Source organism: Lynx canadensis, chromosome D3 (assembly GCF_007474595.2).
Source record: "Lynx canadensis isolate LIC74 chromosome D3, mLynCan4.pri.v2, whole genome shotgun sequence".
Lineage (NCBI taxonomy): Eukaryota > Metazoa > Chordata > Mammalia > Carnivora > Felidae > Lynx > Lynx canadensis.
Genome location: NC_044314.2, coordinates 48,556,427 through 48,573,983, shown reverse-complemented (window position 1 = coordinate 48,573,983; position 17,557 = coordinate 48,556,427). Strand labels below are relative to the sequence as shown.

Below are 17,557 nucleotides of genomic sequence, written 5' to 3'. Positions count from 1 at the left end.
TGATGCCTAAGCCCATCTGTGTGACCTGAAAGACCACACCCCATGGGAGCCCTAGAGGTCTAGAGCATCCAGACCTTGGCCTAGCAGTGGACACGTAATTAGTGGCCTACGCTGGAATCCATTTTTAAAAATTTTTTTAAAAATGTTTTATTTTTGAGAAAGAGAGAGAGACAGAGACAGAGACAGAGCATGAGCGCGGGAGGGGCAGAGAGAGAGAGGGAGACACAGAATCCAAAGTAGGCTCCAGGCTCTGAGCTGTCAATACAGAGCTCGACGCAGGGCTCGATCCCATGAACTGTGAGATCATGACCTCAGCTGAAGTTGGAAGCTTAACCAACTGAGCCACCCAGGCACCCGCACTGGAATCCATTTTTGAAAACATCACTGTGTGGCCAAGGACAAAGCAAAGGGCACTCCAAAACAGAATGGTCACTCTTCCTTGCATTCAGAGGCAGGGCAATCGGAGATGAGAGACTCCACGATCAAGGCTGACTTCCTGTAACTGTATCAAGTGGGCGCTTGAGTGTGACTTTTATTGGAAAAGGAAAAGCAAGAGCTAGGACCGCAGTGGTACCCCAAACCAGAGAGGCAGGTCATACGAACTGTAGCTCTAGGCCCTCAGGTGACACCCTGCCATCTCACCTTTATTATAGGCACTGGTGTGTGGCTCCAACATAGACCAGGGGCTCTGAGAGGGCAGGGACCAACCTTGGGCTACTCTGATTTCCCCAACAGAGCCAAACATGGTGCCTTGGTCATTGTAGGTATTCCAAAAATATTTGATGGGTTTACTTAGAATCAGGCTGGATTGAATTAAACACCGATAAGGCCAAATTTCACAGAAACATGTGCCTTTGCTTCATTAGATTAGATTAGTTTACAGCCGCATCCCTGGGGCAGGACCAAGGACAGGGATGAAGGTTCCCTTGTGTATATTTCAGCCTGTTGGCCGCTGATAACCTGCAAAGTTTGTTCAGATTTGAATCTGCAGTCGAGAGAGGCTGGGCAGCTATGGATGAAGACAGGCAGTCATTCATACCCGAAAGGCAAGGTGGGTAAGCAGCCAGCTGGAAATTGAGTGACCTGGGCTGTGCCCACTGACCTTCATAACCTTAACCAAATCCCCCTGTTCCTCCTTTTTTTTCTTGCCTCAGGTTCTGTGTTGTTAAAGCAGGAATAAGCATAGTGGCCCTTATCCTACCTTATGGAAATCAGAGACTTTCAGAATAGGAAGCCTATTCTGTGTTCACCACAGTATGGAGTGCCTGGGTGGTTCAGTCAGTTGAGGGACCGAGTCTTGATTTTGGTTCAGGTCACGATCCCAGGGTCATGGTATCAAGCCCCCGCATTGGGTTCCACACCGAGCATAGAGCCTGCTTAAGATTCTCGCTTTCACTTTCTCTCTCTCTCCCTCTTTCCCTCTGCTCCTCTCCCCTTCTCCCCCACTTGCACATGTGCTCTCTCTCTCTAAAATATGAAAAAAAATTAATAAGGGTCCTCCACAGTTCTTCAAACTTCACCATGAAGATACGTTCTTGACTCAAGAGACAGAAGAGATGCTGCAGGTGCCCACAGCCACCGCGAGGTTGGGAGTGGAAAGTGGGGCGGCTAACGCTCCAGGGCTCCTCCTGGTGGCATCCACCCCCGCCTCCAGGGATGTAACAACTTCGCACGTGCCTGTGCTGTCTCCCACACGCCCTCCCCTCTGACGCTCCCTTCTCTCCACCTCCAGCCAGAGGAAGGGCATGATGCCACATCCCCTTGCCCCTCAGCACACACTCTGCTAGAGCAGAGCCACTCGGGTCTGTGCCCGACACACGTGGGAAAGCATCCATGATTCCTTCCCATCCCTTGCCTGGTATGCCTGTGCATCATTTCTAAATTACTCATGGGTCCCTCTCTTTCTCCTTCCACACTCAGCTCTCTACCCCTCCCTGTGGAGGCAGATCTGAAAAGCAACAGGAGGATCCTAGAAGTAAAAGAGCTCGGGCTCCCCGTCCATGTGTCTCTGGGTCATGGCTACCACTGTCCCCTCGGGCCTCCGTGACTCCTTCTGGGCTCCCGCAGGGCCTCTGAAGGTGACAACTCTTAGTCTGAGATACGGTCATGGAGGAATCATGTGATGACATGGAGGAAACTGACACATTTTTAAAAGAGGTCAAGGGGCGCCTGGGTGGCGCAGTCGGTTAAGCGTCCGACTTCAGCCAGGTCACGATCTCGCGGTCCGTGAGTTCGAGCCCCGCGTCAGGCTCTGGGCTGATGGCTCGGAGCCTGGAGCCTGTTTCCGATTCTGTGTCTCCCTCTCTCTCTGCCCCTCGCCCGTTCATGCTGTGTCTCGCTCTGTCCCAAAAATAAAAAAATAAAAAAAAAAAATAAAAAAAAATAAAAGAGGTCAAGCTTTGTCCTGAAGCCAGGGGGATAGAATGTAATAGAGTTACATCAATTCACACAAAGACTTCCAAATCTTTTAAGTATAAAACCCTGATTTTTCATGCTGGTTACAAGGAAGTTGCAGATTAAAAGGGGCAGAAATGGAGCTAGGACATCACCCTACAAGGCCAGCATCAATGGGCTGCGAACTGTGCTGCTCTGTTCCAAATAACCAAACAACGGATGCCCTTCCCTCTGCACTGTGTTTGCCGGTCCTGCCAAATAACCAGACCCAAAGGGAACAAGTGCCCAGTCCTAGCTAACAGGCAGCCGACAAGTCCCGACCACATCAATAGGGATGGAGAAGATGACTCCTGTCAGTGTTTTCCTGAAACTTAGCTGCAGATGATAAATGAATCATTCTGAGGCTCAAATGCAAAACCAAACTGTACAACATTGGTACGTTTTGTCCTAACACACCCCGAAGTCAGAAATAGTAGTGAGCCACACAACCAGCTTTTTGACTCTGAAGAATCACTGCCTCACAAAGCACACTCTTTAATGCGTGGGAATAAGTGGTCTGGCTTGGCAACTGCTCATGGTCTGTTGACATTTTATTTATAGTCAAGCTGAGCAGATAATAATAATGGCCATCATTTCCTGGGCCAGGCACGATGCTTAGGGTTTACGCATCTTATTTAATATACACAAGCACCCATTGGTGGTATTATCTTTCCATTTTACAGATGAGGAAACTAAACTGATGCTTGGGGGAACTAGGGCGGCTTGCTCAAAGAGCAAACCAATCAGCAAGCAGCAAGGCTGGAATTCAGCCCAACACTGGACTTCCCACCATATCAGAACACACGCCATGAGACTGTCCATTTCTCAGCACAATAAAGTCAAGCGAAGTGGGGATCATGGCAGGAAAGAGGGGACAGGGTGAGTATGAACTCCAACTATATGTATCCACCCCTATTGGTCTGAGGAGCTCCCACAGCCAAGTATTAAGGGTCACTTTGCTGTCTAGACGTCTCCTAGTCCCTGGTTTCCATAACCTGTTTCTCAGGGTCTTAGGATTCAGTCAAGGCTTTTTAGAGATTGTCCTCTAGGGAAAAGGCAGGGACCAAGGAGGTAGCTGAATGGGTGTAATTCTGGACCCAAGTCTTCCCTTGAATGGAATCTGATTCATCATTTTATTATTTTTTTTAATCTTTTTTTTTTTTAACGTTTTATTTATTTTTGAGACAGAGAGAGACAGAGCATGAGCGGGGGAGGGGCAGAGAGAGAGGGAGACACAGAATCGGAAGCAGGCTCCAGGCTCTGGGCCATCAGCCCAGAGCCCGACGCGGGGCTCGAACTCATGGACCGCGAGATCGTGACCTGGCTGAAGTCGGACGCTTAACCGACTGCGCCACCCAGGCGCCCCGGTGATTCATCATTTTATACACTCAAGTTCTGTTTAAGAATTGCTAGTGGAAGGGGCTCAGTCGGTTAAACATCTGACTCTTGGTTTTGGCTCGGGTCATGATCTCAATTCGTGGGGCTCAAGCCCCATGTCTTGGGATTCTCTGTCTCCCTCTATCTCTGCCCCTCCTCTCCCGTGCTTGCTCTCTCTCTCTCTCTCTCAAAATAAATAAATAAACATTAAAAAAAATTGCTTGTGGAGGGAAAAACACTGGGGGAAGCTTGGCTCTTCTGCAAGCTTGAAAACCACTGTCCTGGCCAAGGAACTTCTGCAGGACATGGTACCCCCAGACCCACGCTGGCCCTGAGCACCTGGTGATGCTCATGACAACCCGAGGATGTCCGATGCTCATGACCGAGGATGTCATGATGGCCGAGGGAGCTGATTCCAGACCTGCACAGCCACCATTTTCTTCTGCCCCTCATTTGGGTAACTGGCAGTGACCCTGGACTTGACAAAGACAGCAAGCAGTACACACACAGACAAATTAATAGTGCTAGGGGCTTTCTGAGTTAAGCTTACCTGGCACAGCAGCTTCCATGGAACCTGTAGAAATACAGGAACGGAAAGTCCGGGACACTGAAGAGATCACCTGAGGAGCAGAGCAAGGGTAAGACAATGACGCATATGCCCCCCTGCCCCCAGCTGTCCTGGAAAACGCAAGGCAAGGGTCTTTAGCACAGCAGCCATCTGAGCACTGAGCTGCATGGCACTGAATTCACTCTGGCATTCCCAGGGTTTCTAGGTTAGTGGCATTGTCTTAAAATAATAGTGTGATGCTGGGGCGCCTGGGTGGCTCAGTTGGTTGAGCGTCCGACTTCGGGTCAGGTCATGATCTCACGGCTCATCGATTTGAGCCCCACATTGGGCTGTGCTGACAGCTCAGAAGCCTGGAGCCTTTCCGATTCTGTGTCTCCCTCTCTCTCTCTACCTCTCCCCGGCTCATGCTCTGTCTCTCTCTGTCTCCCAAAAATAAATAAACATTAAAAAAAATGTTTAAAAAAAAATAATAGTAGGATGCCCATAATGCCTATTTAGCAAGAGTCCATCCTGTGCAGGGCACTATGCTAAAAGCTCTATGTACGACACCTCTTTCAGTCCTTGTAACTACTGCGCGGTGTTTTATCACCCCCATTTAACTGGTGCTCAGAGAAGTTAAGGGATTTGTCTAGGATTACACAACTCTTGAACTGTGAAGCCAGAATATACACCCCAGTCACTCCAAACCCTACAATCTTTCCTTGTCACCAGGCGGCCATCCTGGCCCAAGACAGAGTATAGGACAAAAAGAAACTTTTTTTTTTCCTTAAAGATTGTTCTATTCTTTCCTGCTTTATGTCTAAAAAAAGACTGAATGCATGCCTCTGACATCTTTTTCTCATTTTGTGTTTAATTACCGCACAAACGGCACAGGGGCCAGACCGACCATGCTTACTCATTTGGGTGTAAGGTCCAAAGGGTACATTTATTTCTAATGAAGTAAGTCCATTCTTCTAGTTCCATTTGGTGCAAGAGGAAATAATCACACATATTGGCTGCTTCCCTCTCTGGAATTTGAACTTGGTCACAAACAAGAAGTCAGGAGATTGAAAAAGCAAAAAGCCTTCCAAAAATGTCCAGAGGAAAGGAATTAAGCATTTTCACAGCAGATAGCTTAATCCTTCCAAATCTGGAATTTCTGAGACTCTGCAGGAGCCAGACCTTCCAGACCCCCGGGCTTCGGTCTGTCTCTCTGGATCTGGATGGACTGGAGCAAGAAAGGCTGGTCTTCCCCAGGATTCACTGTATGTTAGGTGTGCAGTGCAACATACGAGCAGGAATGCCTTCGTCTCTGAACTTACTAATCAAGAGTTTCAGAACAAGACACACTGGGCTGCTATACTTCCTCAGAGACCTAACTGATTTCAAATAATTCAACCACCTTTTGGCAAGGAAAATGCTGAATTCCAGTGCCCTAGAGGGCTTTTAGCACGACGATTCTTTTGTTTCGTTTGTGCGTATGTGTGAGTTCTTAGCCACGACAGGGTGGGTCTCTTGGGACCTGGTTTTTGTGCAGCCCGACCATAGGTTCAAAGCTCTGGCTTTCTTGCTGCCACGACTCCCCTGAGCGCTTCTCTCGTCTATGTGGACCTGCACGGGTGGAGGGGCTTTGCACACAACACCATCGGGCTCAGACATCTAGTGCATGAAATACACGGTATCTGTGGAAGTGCCTTTCCACACAGAGGCGACAGCGAGGTAACCTAGGCACCCCGGCCCCAGAGCCCCCTGTTCGGTCGGGTGAGGCGACAGTCCATGCAGGCTTTGCGCTGTCTCTCTGGCAGCTGTGGTTCTTGGCCCTGTTCCCACTTCCCTTCCGGTTTCAGAGAAACTGCAGTGCAGTCAGCATGATGATGAGGAGGGGCAGAGAGGAGATCAACTAAGTGCAGGACCTCAATATTCTTCTGGCGCCGCCTCCTCTCTGCACGCAGGCTGTCCTCAGAAATGCTCCAGGGACATGAATCAGATTCACGGAGCACTGGCAGCCTTTCCGGCCCAGCACAGGCTGCCGAGGGGCTCTAACGAGCAGTGGAGTGCTGAGAGGTGGACTGGAAAGGAGGAAGGCAAAGGAAAAATCACAGTCCTAGGAAATTTACCAGTCACATGATAACCTTCACCCAAATCCTAAAAACTGATTCGATAAATTATTGAGAGAGAGAACAGCTTATTTTTGAGCCATTTCTATGACCTCCATATGTTTCTCACACAGTACTAGTTGACCACGCCTGTCTCTCCTTTTGTAACCATCAAGTCCTTGCGAGGTGGGACCGTACCTTACCCAAATCCACTGTGTTAGGATCAACCCATAATAAGCACTACTGAACCAAAAGTATCCAAAACACCTAAACTCCTCTTGCTTCCCCTGCAGAGAATGTTCCACTTTCCAGTTGGCTATGCTGGTCTTTAATTTCAAATTTGCCCCACATGCTTCCCCTCTGATGCCTTCAGCCTGCCTTGTCTTTTACTAGAGTTCTTGAACAAAGAGGGTGCGTGCCAACCTCTAAAGAGCAAAGGTTAATGACCACATGACAAATGGCCCTGAAAATGAGGCAGTGTGTGGCTGGCTGGCCCAACCTCAGTAGAATGAAATTCAGGGACCTAAAAAATTGGTAAAGATGCTCAAAAGACCACTCCTGCACCAGCGATTGTGAACTGCACAATTTAAGCACAGATTAAGTAGTTCAACAGTCGTAAACATAGTTTGTGGCAACAATATGCAGCTTAGGCAATAAAGTTCTAACTGAGCCCTCACTTTTAAGTTTTTATTTAAATTCCAGCTAACATACAATGTAATACTAGTTTCAGGTGTACAATATAGTGATTCAACACTTCCGTACAATGCCTGGGGCTCATCACAACATGAACCTTCATTTTTATGCTCCAGTTAAAATCTGCTGACTTTCTGAGTGAGGGAATGAATCCGAATTCTCTGAAGACTGCAGAACATGAAACTGCCATGGTGAAAAGTGTGGCCCAATCTTACCACACTCAAGACTTACTGATATTTGAACATCAAGACAACTTCCTCTCCCCACATTGTAGCCCTCGGAACTGGCAGGAAAATGGAAGGTCAGCTCCAAGAAGTAATTAGTGCTACTTGCTCTCATCTCACACGTGAGCAAGAGGCACACCAGGTAACAAGGTCATTTCTGGGTCAGATTCCTGTGGTTCTCTCTCTGTTTTGGGTCCTTGAAATTCTCTCCCTTTGAACACACAACAGAGGGGCTCAGTACAAATACGAAATGCACACTTTCAAGCAAAGGAAGAACTTCTCTTCTCTACTAGTGCTTAAAATGGTCCAAGGGGAAGCAAGGTTCCAAGATTCTTGAAGCCTCTGCATGAATCATGAGGTTGAAAGATTAGAGGGGGAGGTGGATTTCATTCACCAAGAAGCAAACCCAGTGCCCAAAGGGGGAAAGGTGGCAGGGCCAGAACTAAAGAGACCTACCCAATCCCTACCACCATGTCCCGAGTACTCCAAAAGTGTGTCCCAAAGCCCCATCCTATGCATCTAAAAAACCACTTATCTTTCTAGTCACTCGGGAATGAGTGAGAAGGGTAGCTCATACAAAAGCACTAGCAAGAGACCACAAAGACTAGCTAAAATAAGGCTGACAACACCAAATGTTAGTGAAGATGTGGAGCAGCTGGAACTCTCAGACATTGCTGAGTAGGGGTGTAAAATGGTATAAACACTTTAGAAAATTGGCACTTTCTTAAAAAGTTAAAATTACATCAACTCTAAGACACAGAATTCTAAGTATTTGTCCAAAAGACAAGAAGAGACAAAAAGTCCTGTATAAGAATGTTCATGAGCACCAAAAACCAGAAAATACCTAGGAATAAACATAACCAAGGAGGTGAAAAATCTATACACTGAAAACTACAGAAAGCTTATGAAAGAAATTGAAGAAGACACAAAAAACTGGAAAAATATTCCATGCTCTTGGATAGGAAGAATAAATATTGTTAAAATGTCAATACTACCCAAAGCGACCTACATATTCAATGCAATCCCTATCAAAAGAGCACCAGTATTCTTCACAGAGCTAGAACAAACAATACTAAAATTTGTATGGAACCAGAAAGACCCCAAGTAGCCAAAGCAATCTTGAAAAAGAAAACCAAAGCTGGAGGCATCACAATCCTGGACGTCAAAGCTGTATTACAAAGCTGAAATCATCAAGACAGTATGGTACTGGCACAAAAACACTCAGATCAATGGAACAGAATAGAGAACCCAGAAATGGACGCACAAACGTATGGCCAACTAATCTTTGACAAAGCAGGGAAGAATATCCAATGGAATCAAGACAGTCTCCTCAGAAAGTGGTGCTGGGAAAACTGGACAGTGACATGCAAAAGAATGAACCTGGACCACTTTCTTACACCATACACAAAAATAAGCTCAAAATGGGTGAAAGACCTAAATGTAAGACAGGAAGCCATCAAAATCCTCAAGGAGAAAGCAGGCAAAAACCTCTTTGACCTTGGCCACAGCAACTTCTTACTCAACTTGTCTCCAGAGGCAAGGGAAACAAAAGCAAAAATGAACTATTGGAACCTCATCAAAATAAAAAGCTTCTGCACAGCGAAGGAAACAATCAACAAAACTAAAAGGCAACTGACAGAATTGGAGAAGATATTAGCAAATGACATATCAGATAAAGGGTTAGTATCCAAAATCTATAAAGAACTTATCAAATTCAACACCCAAGAAACAAATAATCCAGTGAAGAAATGGGCAAAAGACATGAATAGACACTTCTCCAAAGAAGACATCCAGATGGCCAACCGACACATGAAAAAAATGTTCAACATCACCCATCATCAGGGAAATACAAACCAAAACCACAATGAGATACCACCTCACACCTGCCAAAATGGCTGACATTAACAACTCAGGCAACAACAGATGTTGGCGAGGATGCGGAGAAAGAGGATCTCTTTTGCACTGCTGGTGGGAATGCAAGCTGGTGCAGCCACTCTGGAAAACTGTATGGAGTTCCTCAAAAAATTAAAAATAGAACTACCCTACAATCCAGCAATTGCACTACTAGGTATTTATCCAAGGGATACAGGTATGCTGTTTCGAAGGGGCACATGCACCTCGATGTTTATAGCAGCACTATCAACAATAGCCAAAGTATGGAAAGAGCCCAAATGTCCATCGATGGATGAATGGATAAAGAAGATGTGGTACACACACACACACACACACACACACACACACACACACACACTGGAGTATTACTTGGCAATCAAAAAGAATGAAATCTTGCCATTTGCAACTACGTGGATGGAACTAAAGGGTATTATGCTAAGCAAAATTAGTCAGTCAGAGAAAGACAAATATCATATGACTTCACTCATATGAGGACTTTAAGACACAAAACAGATGAACATAAGGGAAGGGAAGCAAAAAGAATATAAAAACAAGGAGGGGGACAAAACATAAGAGACTTTTTTTTAATCTTTTTTTGTAATGTTTATTTATTTTTGAGAGAGAGACAGAGTGTGAGTTGGGGAGGAGCAGAGACAGAGGGAGACACAGAATCGGAAGCAGGCTCCAGGCTCTGAGCTGTCATCACAGAGCCCAACACGGGGCTCGAACTCATGAACCGCGAGATAATGACCTGAGCCGAAGACAGACACTTACTGACTGAGCCACCAGGTGCCCCAAGAGGCTCTTAAATATAGAGAACAAACAGAGGGTTACTGGAGAGGTTGTGGGAGGGGGATGGGCTCAATGGGTTAGGGGCATAAAGGAATCTACTCCTGAAATCATTGTTGCACTATATGCTAACTAACTTGGATGTAAATTAAAAAATAAATTATATTAAAAAAAAGGATGTTCATGAAAGCTTTATTTACAACAGCCAAAAACTGGAAACAGCCCAGGTAAGCATCAGCAGGTGAATGGATAAACAAAAGGAGGTATGTTTATTTGCTAGGTATGTTCACACGCTAGCACCCTACTCAGCAATAAAAGGGAATAAACTGGTGATACATACAAGAACCTAGATGAATCTCTGAACACTGCATTGAATGAAAGGGCCAGACACAAAGGAATACTTTCGGGGTGCTTCCATTTATATGAGGCTCTAGAATAAATAGAATTTATCTATGGACACAGAAATCAGATCATGGTGGCTTTGGTGCTAGGTGAGAAGGGAGCAATGAAGAAGGGGCAAGAGGAAACTTCCTACAGTGACAGAAATGGTCGATATCTTGATGGGAGTAAGCTACACTGGTGTATACATTCGTCAAAATTGACCAAGCCATACACAAGATAGGTGCATTTCATACACGTAAATTATACCTCAATTTTTTAATGTTTTAAAAGCACTACTAAATAATTAAGATACAAGTTAAAAAAAAGAAGAGGTGAAAGGAAACCAAAGGGAAGAAAGCCATGCTTTAAAAATATCAGCAATTGTTGGGGCTCCTGGGTGGCTCAGTCGATTAAACATCCAACTCTTGATTTTGGCTCAGGTCGTAATCTCACGGTTTGTGAGTTCAAGCCCCGCCATCAGACTCTGCGATGACAGTGCACAACCTCCTTGGGATCCTCTCTTTTCCTTTCTCCTTCCCTCCCCCCTCTCAAAAATAAATAAACTTTAAAAAAGTAAATAAAAATAGAAATGTCAGCAATTGTTAACAGATTCTTCATAAAAACACTGTACCCATGGGCCCTGAGACTTAACTGGGTCTCAACTGGTGCAGGTGCAGGGAATCAGGAACATGCCCTTCCTGACACTCCGGCCCTGCAGTGGACATTCTAGATGGAAAGTGTAATAAGCAAGTGGGGAAGAATAAAGGGTTGTTCTCATTTAAAAATGGGCTAGACTACTCATGGGTACAATGAGAAAGCTAACGAATTGGAAGGAATTGGAGCTCCCCCATCACAGCAGTCCTCGAATACCTCTGGAGGAGAGGTATTTTCCTCAGGTGTTTTATTTGCTTAAACTCTGTAATAATTGTAGACTGCTATGAGAAAACATCACCAGGACCCATCAAAGAGTTTAGGGTAAATGACTTGGGTTTATAAAGCTGAGAAAAACTGATCCACTGGTTCTCTTCTAGATTCTGAGCTTCCATCATCTCTCACACCAGATTTCTACCTTAATATACCTATCTGCTTGAGTTATCCACTCTACCAAACAAATATAACCATTGTACTGTGCCTGAGTGCTTTTTGAAGCAACAAGTCGCTGCTTACAGCTGCTCATGTTGTGCACTGCCCAACTTCAAAGGGCAGGGCACTGTTCGGCTAGACCACAACAGTGTGTGGCAACCCTGAGAGTTTCGAAAAGTTAAAGCGAATCAAAACCTAGACAGTGACTTTCATGTGGTTTTCACAAGCAGCCTCCCTACTCTAGTCAGGATTGTTTTGCTTACTCAACAGCCCCGAGTCAAGCAGGCACTTAAGGGCCAGCCCCTTGATACTAAGGTTTCAAGTCAATGGCACTCCACTGACCAGAGGTGAAAAGAGAAACGGCCACACACATCTTTAAGGCCCCTTGGCACACAATTTGTAGAAGTTCTAAGCAGCAAATGGGATTGTGGTGACCACACGCAGAGTACCGTCACAACACAGAAGTAGGTGTGGTTTTACAGTGTTTCCCTGGGCCACTCATGTATTAAAAGCTGAACTTGGTGCTGGTACAGATGGAAATCTTGGGCTTCTTCCAGAAGGCTGCCACCAGTTTGTATATAACCCCACACACACACCTTCACCGGGGCCTTTGCCAGAGCCCTGCTATGATGGCTACTGAGGCCAGAAGGATTCCTGAACCCTACAGCTCTGGGGCATCCCTTCACTGGGAGCCTCAGCCACCTGCAGCAAGGGAGGCCAAGGCCACCTCAGCTGTTGACACCAGGGTCACAGCCAGTCTCACAGGCCAGCAAAATCCTTCTCAGGAGCCCAACTTTCTTTACCTGGCCCCTGCAAAGATAATCACCTCCACTACCTGAAAACCACAATGCACAAACTTGCATGCAGGAGTCCTTCCAGGGAAGCGTACGGAGCCTCTCTCTGATGAACCCCATGGGAGTTACAACTCCTTGAGCTGCCCACCACAGACTCATCCTCAGCCATTCACCGTACCGTGCAGTCAAAACCTGCAGAAGGAATGGGGGTGAGTATCTGACGTCCATTCAGTTGTTGTTGTTGTTTTTGAATATAATCTGAAGGAAAATTCATTGTTGTAAATATCTTTTTCTGGTATAACTGAGTTCTAAACACGTTCTCAAATAAGAGCGATTTGTTTTTGTTTTTGATGCCCTATACATTTTTTTTTAATTGAGATATAATTCACCCTTCTAAAGGGGCTCCTGGGTGGGTCAGTTGGTTGAGCGTCTGACTTCAGCTCAGGTCACGATCTCATGGTTCATGAGTTCGAGCCCCACGTTGGGCTCTGTGCTGACAGCACGGAGCCTGGAACCTGCTTCGGATTGTGTGTCTCCCTCTCTCTCTGTTCCTCCCCTGCTCATGCTGTCTCTCTCTGTCTCTCTCTCTGTCTCTCTCTCTCTCAAAAATAAATAAACATTTTAAAAAATAAAGTGTACAATCCACTGGTTTTTAGCATATTAACAGAGTTGTACACCATCACCACCAGCAAATTCCAGAACACTTTCATCACCTTGGAAAAAAAAAATCTGGGGCCTATTTAAAAAAAAATTTTTTTTTGAATGTTTAATTTTTTTGTGTGTGAGACAGAGAGAAAGAGAGCATGAACAGAGGAGGAGCAGAGAGAGAGGGAGACACAGAATCCAAAGCACACTCCAGGCTCTGAGCTGTCAGCACAGAGCCTGACATGGGCTCGAACTCACAAACCATGAGATCGTGACCTGAGCCAAAGTCTGATGCTTATCCAGACTGAGCCACCCAGGTGCCCCGAGGGGCCTATTTTAAATTACTCTTCTGCCTAGGCCATTCTGCAACCATAGGCTACTGACCACTTTGTGTTCCCAGAGAGTAAGTAAGTGCCCAAGATATTCTTGCATTGACCTAAAAAGTTTAGCAATAACTCAAGATGAAATGTGGGATTGCTGGCCAAACCGTATAAACTATTACCAGCATCACTGTGCTCAGAAACTGGTAGACAAAATGGCCCTCAAACTGATGAGGGAGCATAAGGCAAGCTGACAGGCCGCAGCCCTGCCCACCCCCCAACCCCCAGGTGGGATATGTGTGATATTCCTCCCACTCCTTGGCTGCCCAAGAATGAAGGAAAGGGAAAAAACAAATGGTTAACTGATAGAGATCATAGTCCTGCAGGACCTAAGTCTCCATTACCCCTCCATAGTGATGTGGGAATCAAAGGCAGAAGGAAATGGCAGATAGAACTAAATTTCCTTATAACCTGCAGCCCCTTGACAAACACTTGAGGCTGGCAGGGTAAAATGTTTTTCCAGGAACTTCCTACTGTTTTAATGCTAATGCTTTGCTAGAGGGAAAAACAACCTTAGCTTGACAATAGCTAGGCCTCCACTATTCTGGGAGTCTTCTTTAGCATACGAAAAGCTCACTAGAAACTTCCCATGGACTTTACCTCCCCAACTCCATAGTATATAACCAGTCTCTCTTCATGGTCCCTGGGCAGCTCTTTCTGCCCACGGGTCCTGTCTCCATGCTTGAGTAAAATCACCTTTTTGCACCAAAGATGTCTTCAAGAATTCTTTCTTGGTCATGGGCTCCAGACCCCCATGAACCCCACTATCACCCCAAAAACTCTCAAAACCAAGAGAAGCTCCACAAGGAAGTTTAGTAACACTGAAGGTATTCACTCACTCCAGAGACTTTATAATAAACTGTAGAATCACTGAAAAAGAAGCATTTAAAAAGAAAAACCTGACAGAAGGGTCAGGAGACCTAAACTCCAGTCTCTCTCTGCTATTCACCTCCCCTGCACCATCTCGGCCATATCCCTTAACTGCTCTGGGCTTCAATTTCCTCATTTGTAAAATATGATGGCACCAAGGATAATCACTAAGATTCCTTCCAGCTCTGAGAATCATGAGTAACAACGAACAAGCATCACCTCTTGGTTGAAAGGCTGAGGGATTTCTTGAGGTGAGAACCATTCGCCCAAATCCATCAGTAATCACTCAGGGAGCAATAAGCATGCAAACCAAGCAGAACCAGCGAACTTTCCAAAGGCTTTGACCGAAACACATCTCAAAGGGGAGGTTCCTTAGGGGGCTCTGCAATGTCTGGTGGGTGGCAACCTCCTGGCCGTGCAAAAGAATGACAAGAGCGCATGTAAAGGCAGACAACCAGCAGTATGGGTGAGCAGATTGTTCAGGGTCAACACCAGGGTCCATATGATTTTTATTTTACAAAGGATAGGCTTTCAACACATGAGAGTGCAGAGAGCACTCCACAGCAAACCTCAGAGTCTGGAGATAACACCAGACTGTGGGAACGGGCAGAAAATAGATGCGCATCAGTGTGGGCAAGTGTAGACTAATGCATTGAGAAAAAGGTAATTCAAATTATCCTCATGAGGCACGGTTTGGATGGGTCACATACAATCTAGAAACACTGAGTCACTCTCGACAGTTCCCTCAAGATACTAATTCAGAGTCTGAAGCAGCTAAAAGCACCAACAGAAACCTTTCATTGTTTTGGGCACCATAGGAGCTAGAAAGGGCCTTAGAAACAACCCGGTTTACCATTCTCATTTTAACTGAGACTCTGAGAGCTCGGGAAATGTCTCATGCACAGCAAATGGCCAACAAACATTAGTTTAAGGAGCATGGCCAAGAAAACATGTATTTCCAGCCATACTGCACACAGATACTATTTCGTTATCTTTGGCACCAACTTCAAAATGGTAAAAAACCACAATGGAATAGAGTATTGTGGGCAATTCCTGAATCTGAAAAACCACTATAGAGTAACCAAGGCAGCAACAAGGTAAAGGTAAGCTTTAAAACTTGACTTCCTTAATCAGGAATCTTGAATATTGCAGGCTAATATACGATAAAAAGGTATGAAAGGAGGTCAATTAGAAGCAGGGTGAATTTAAACTTTCTGACCAAATCCTTTAGCACTAGGATTGAAGAGCGATTCTGGATGTTTGAAGAAGGAACTTTAGAAGTGGAGAAGGTGAGCACTAGTTTATCTGGCAGATAATAAGCCTGTCTGTACATCTGAGACCACACCAGATGAAAACACAGACAACAAAATTGAAGAAAGGGTAAGAATAAATTCATGGGCGATAAATCCACAATGGGTCCTCGAGACCAGGTTCAAGTATGTGGGCCGTGCCTAACCCCTGAGCTTCCATCCTGAAGGCAAACCACATTCTCTTACAAAACGTCCCTTAGGGATAATAAGGGGGCAGGGAGGGTGCGGTGTCAGAGCACTGGGTTGAATGGGCCACATAAAACAGTCCGACTTACCTGTCGGATGAGATGCAACTGCCAGAAGCACCACACTGAAAAAGAAACAGCAGAGCAGTGAAGAAGTCTTTCCCAGCACTGAAAAATCACAACGTACATTTCCACCCATTCCACTTGGAAAGAGTGAAATTAGCCTAAATGCAAATTATCTGCACTGAATGGTCTCATTCTACCTAAATCCAACTTGTCAGTGAGAGGGTGAGAATCTCCCAAGATGCCTCAGATTTTGACAAGAGGGTTGAACGTACCCCGTGACGGACGGAGGATCTATGCCCCACTCTGAGGTCATCTATGCCACCAAGAATTGTCACACTCACCTAATCTTCCAAGAATATTTGTAAGCTAAACAAAGCAAACTGTGAATTACAAATAGGCTGCAATCTAAAAAAATAGCTGTTGGGTGTGAGCTGAATCTACTTTTGCCACAAAATTAAATTTGTAGAGGGTAAGTTAAATTCCCAGGGGGCACCTAGCTGGCTCAGTCGGTAGAGCACGTGACTCTTAATCTCGGGGTCATGAGTTCAAGTTTCACGTTGGACATGGAGTCTACTTAAAAAGACTTTCCAGGAGAGCGCCTGGGTGGTTCAGTCGGTTAAGCGTCCGACTTCAGCTCAGGTCATGATCTCGTGGTTCATGAGTTCAAGCCCTGCGTTGGGCTCTACACTGACGGTATGGACCCTCCTTGGGATTCTCTCTGTCTCCGCCTCTCCCCTGCTTGTGCTCTCTCTCTCTTTCTCTCTCAAAATAAATAAGCTTACATTTTTTTTTTTTAAAGGGAGATCAAACCAGTTGTTGGCTCTGTCAGGCAGAGCTTCTGGCTGGCAGACCAGCACAGCTGCCTTAGGGATCTGAAGGATCCCAGTTCTCTGGGTGCTGATGGCCTCAGTGGCCAGTGCCCACAGGAAACTGAACGGCAGCCCTCGTTCTGATTCACATATCTTCATCACTTGTACTGAAATCCTTGGAAACAGAATCGTGGCTTCTTCAGTGGGGTGCGGGGCAGGCCCAGCCAGGAAGCCTTTGGCACCAGGCTCACAGGCAATGAGTGTCCTTACTGGAGGAGAAGGAGCTGGGCTGACAGAAGAATGAGTCAGGGATCACAGAGGCTCACTTTTCCATCCCCTTATTCCTTTGCCACTCGAGCAGACTATAATAAGTTCTGGGGAGAAAAAGAACTGCCAGCGTGTTCTGATGTCACGGAAACATTTTAAACATCAAGAGCCTTCTGCATTTTCAGAAGAATCTCTTGAAAAGGCTGCTGGTATGTCTGGGCAGAGTGGAACTAATGATTGTTTTCAGCAGAGTACAAAAGAGGCCTATAGCCATGCTTGGAGTGGATCCTTTCAAAAAAGGCATTTTAATAAACTGATATTTATGAGCTTTATCTGCAGATGGAGAGTACAGCTCATGTTGAACGTTTTAAGATGAACTTCCTGCAGAAATCAGCATGACCAAATGCTGAGAGGCACATCCCCGGCCCAGGTCATCTTCCCAAGCATGACTGCATTCGTGCAAACTTGGGCTCTCCATGGCAGAGCTCATGCTCCTTCTCAGTTAGGTCCCAGTCAGCAACCACTAACCTCCAAAAACACTAGGCAGCTATTCTATTTAGCTGACAGAGCCCTATTCTTTGCTTGGCTTTAGCCAATGGTATATGAACAACAGTCCATAAAACGTATTTAAATATTATAAATCAAGCTTCAAACTTCATTCTAGCTTAATAAATAAATATACCTTCAAAACAACCTGGAAGCCTGGATTAGAACT

The 17,557-nt window shown here is 45.6% G+C and overlaps 1 protein-coding gene across 2 annotated transcripts in view; it reads right to left on the bottom strand.

Annotated features, from left to right (window-relative positions):
- TMEM241 (transmembrane protein 241) overlaps nt 1–17,557 on the bottom strand; it is a 118,152-nt gene that overhangs the window by 43,369 nt on the left and 57,226 nt on the right. For both annotated transcript variants that reach the window (XM_030336630.2, XM_032595380.1), the window contains exons 11-12: nt 15,791–15,825; nt 4,361–4,430 (exon numbers count right to left, since the gene is read on the bottom strand). In XM_030336630.2, the coding sequence (XP_030192490.1) occupies nt 4,361–4,430; nt 15,791–15,825 (105 nt within the window). The remainder of the gene's footprint in view (nt 1–4,360; nt 4,431–15,790; nt 15,826–17,557) is intronic.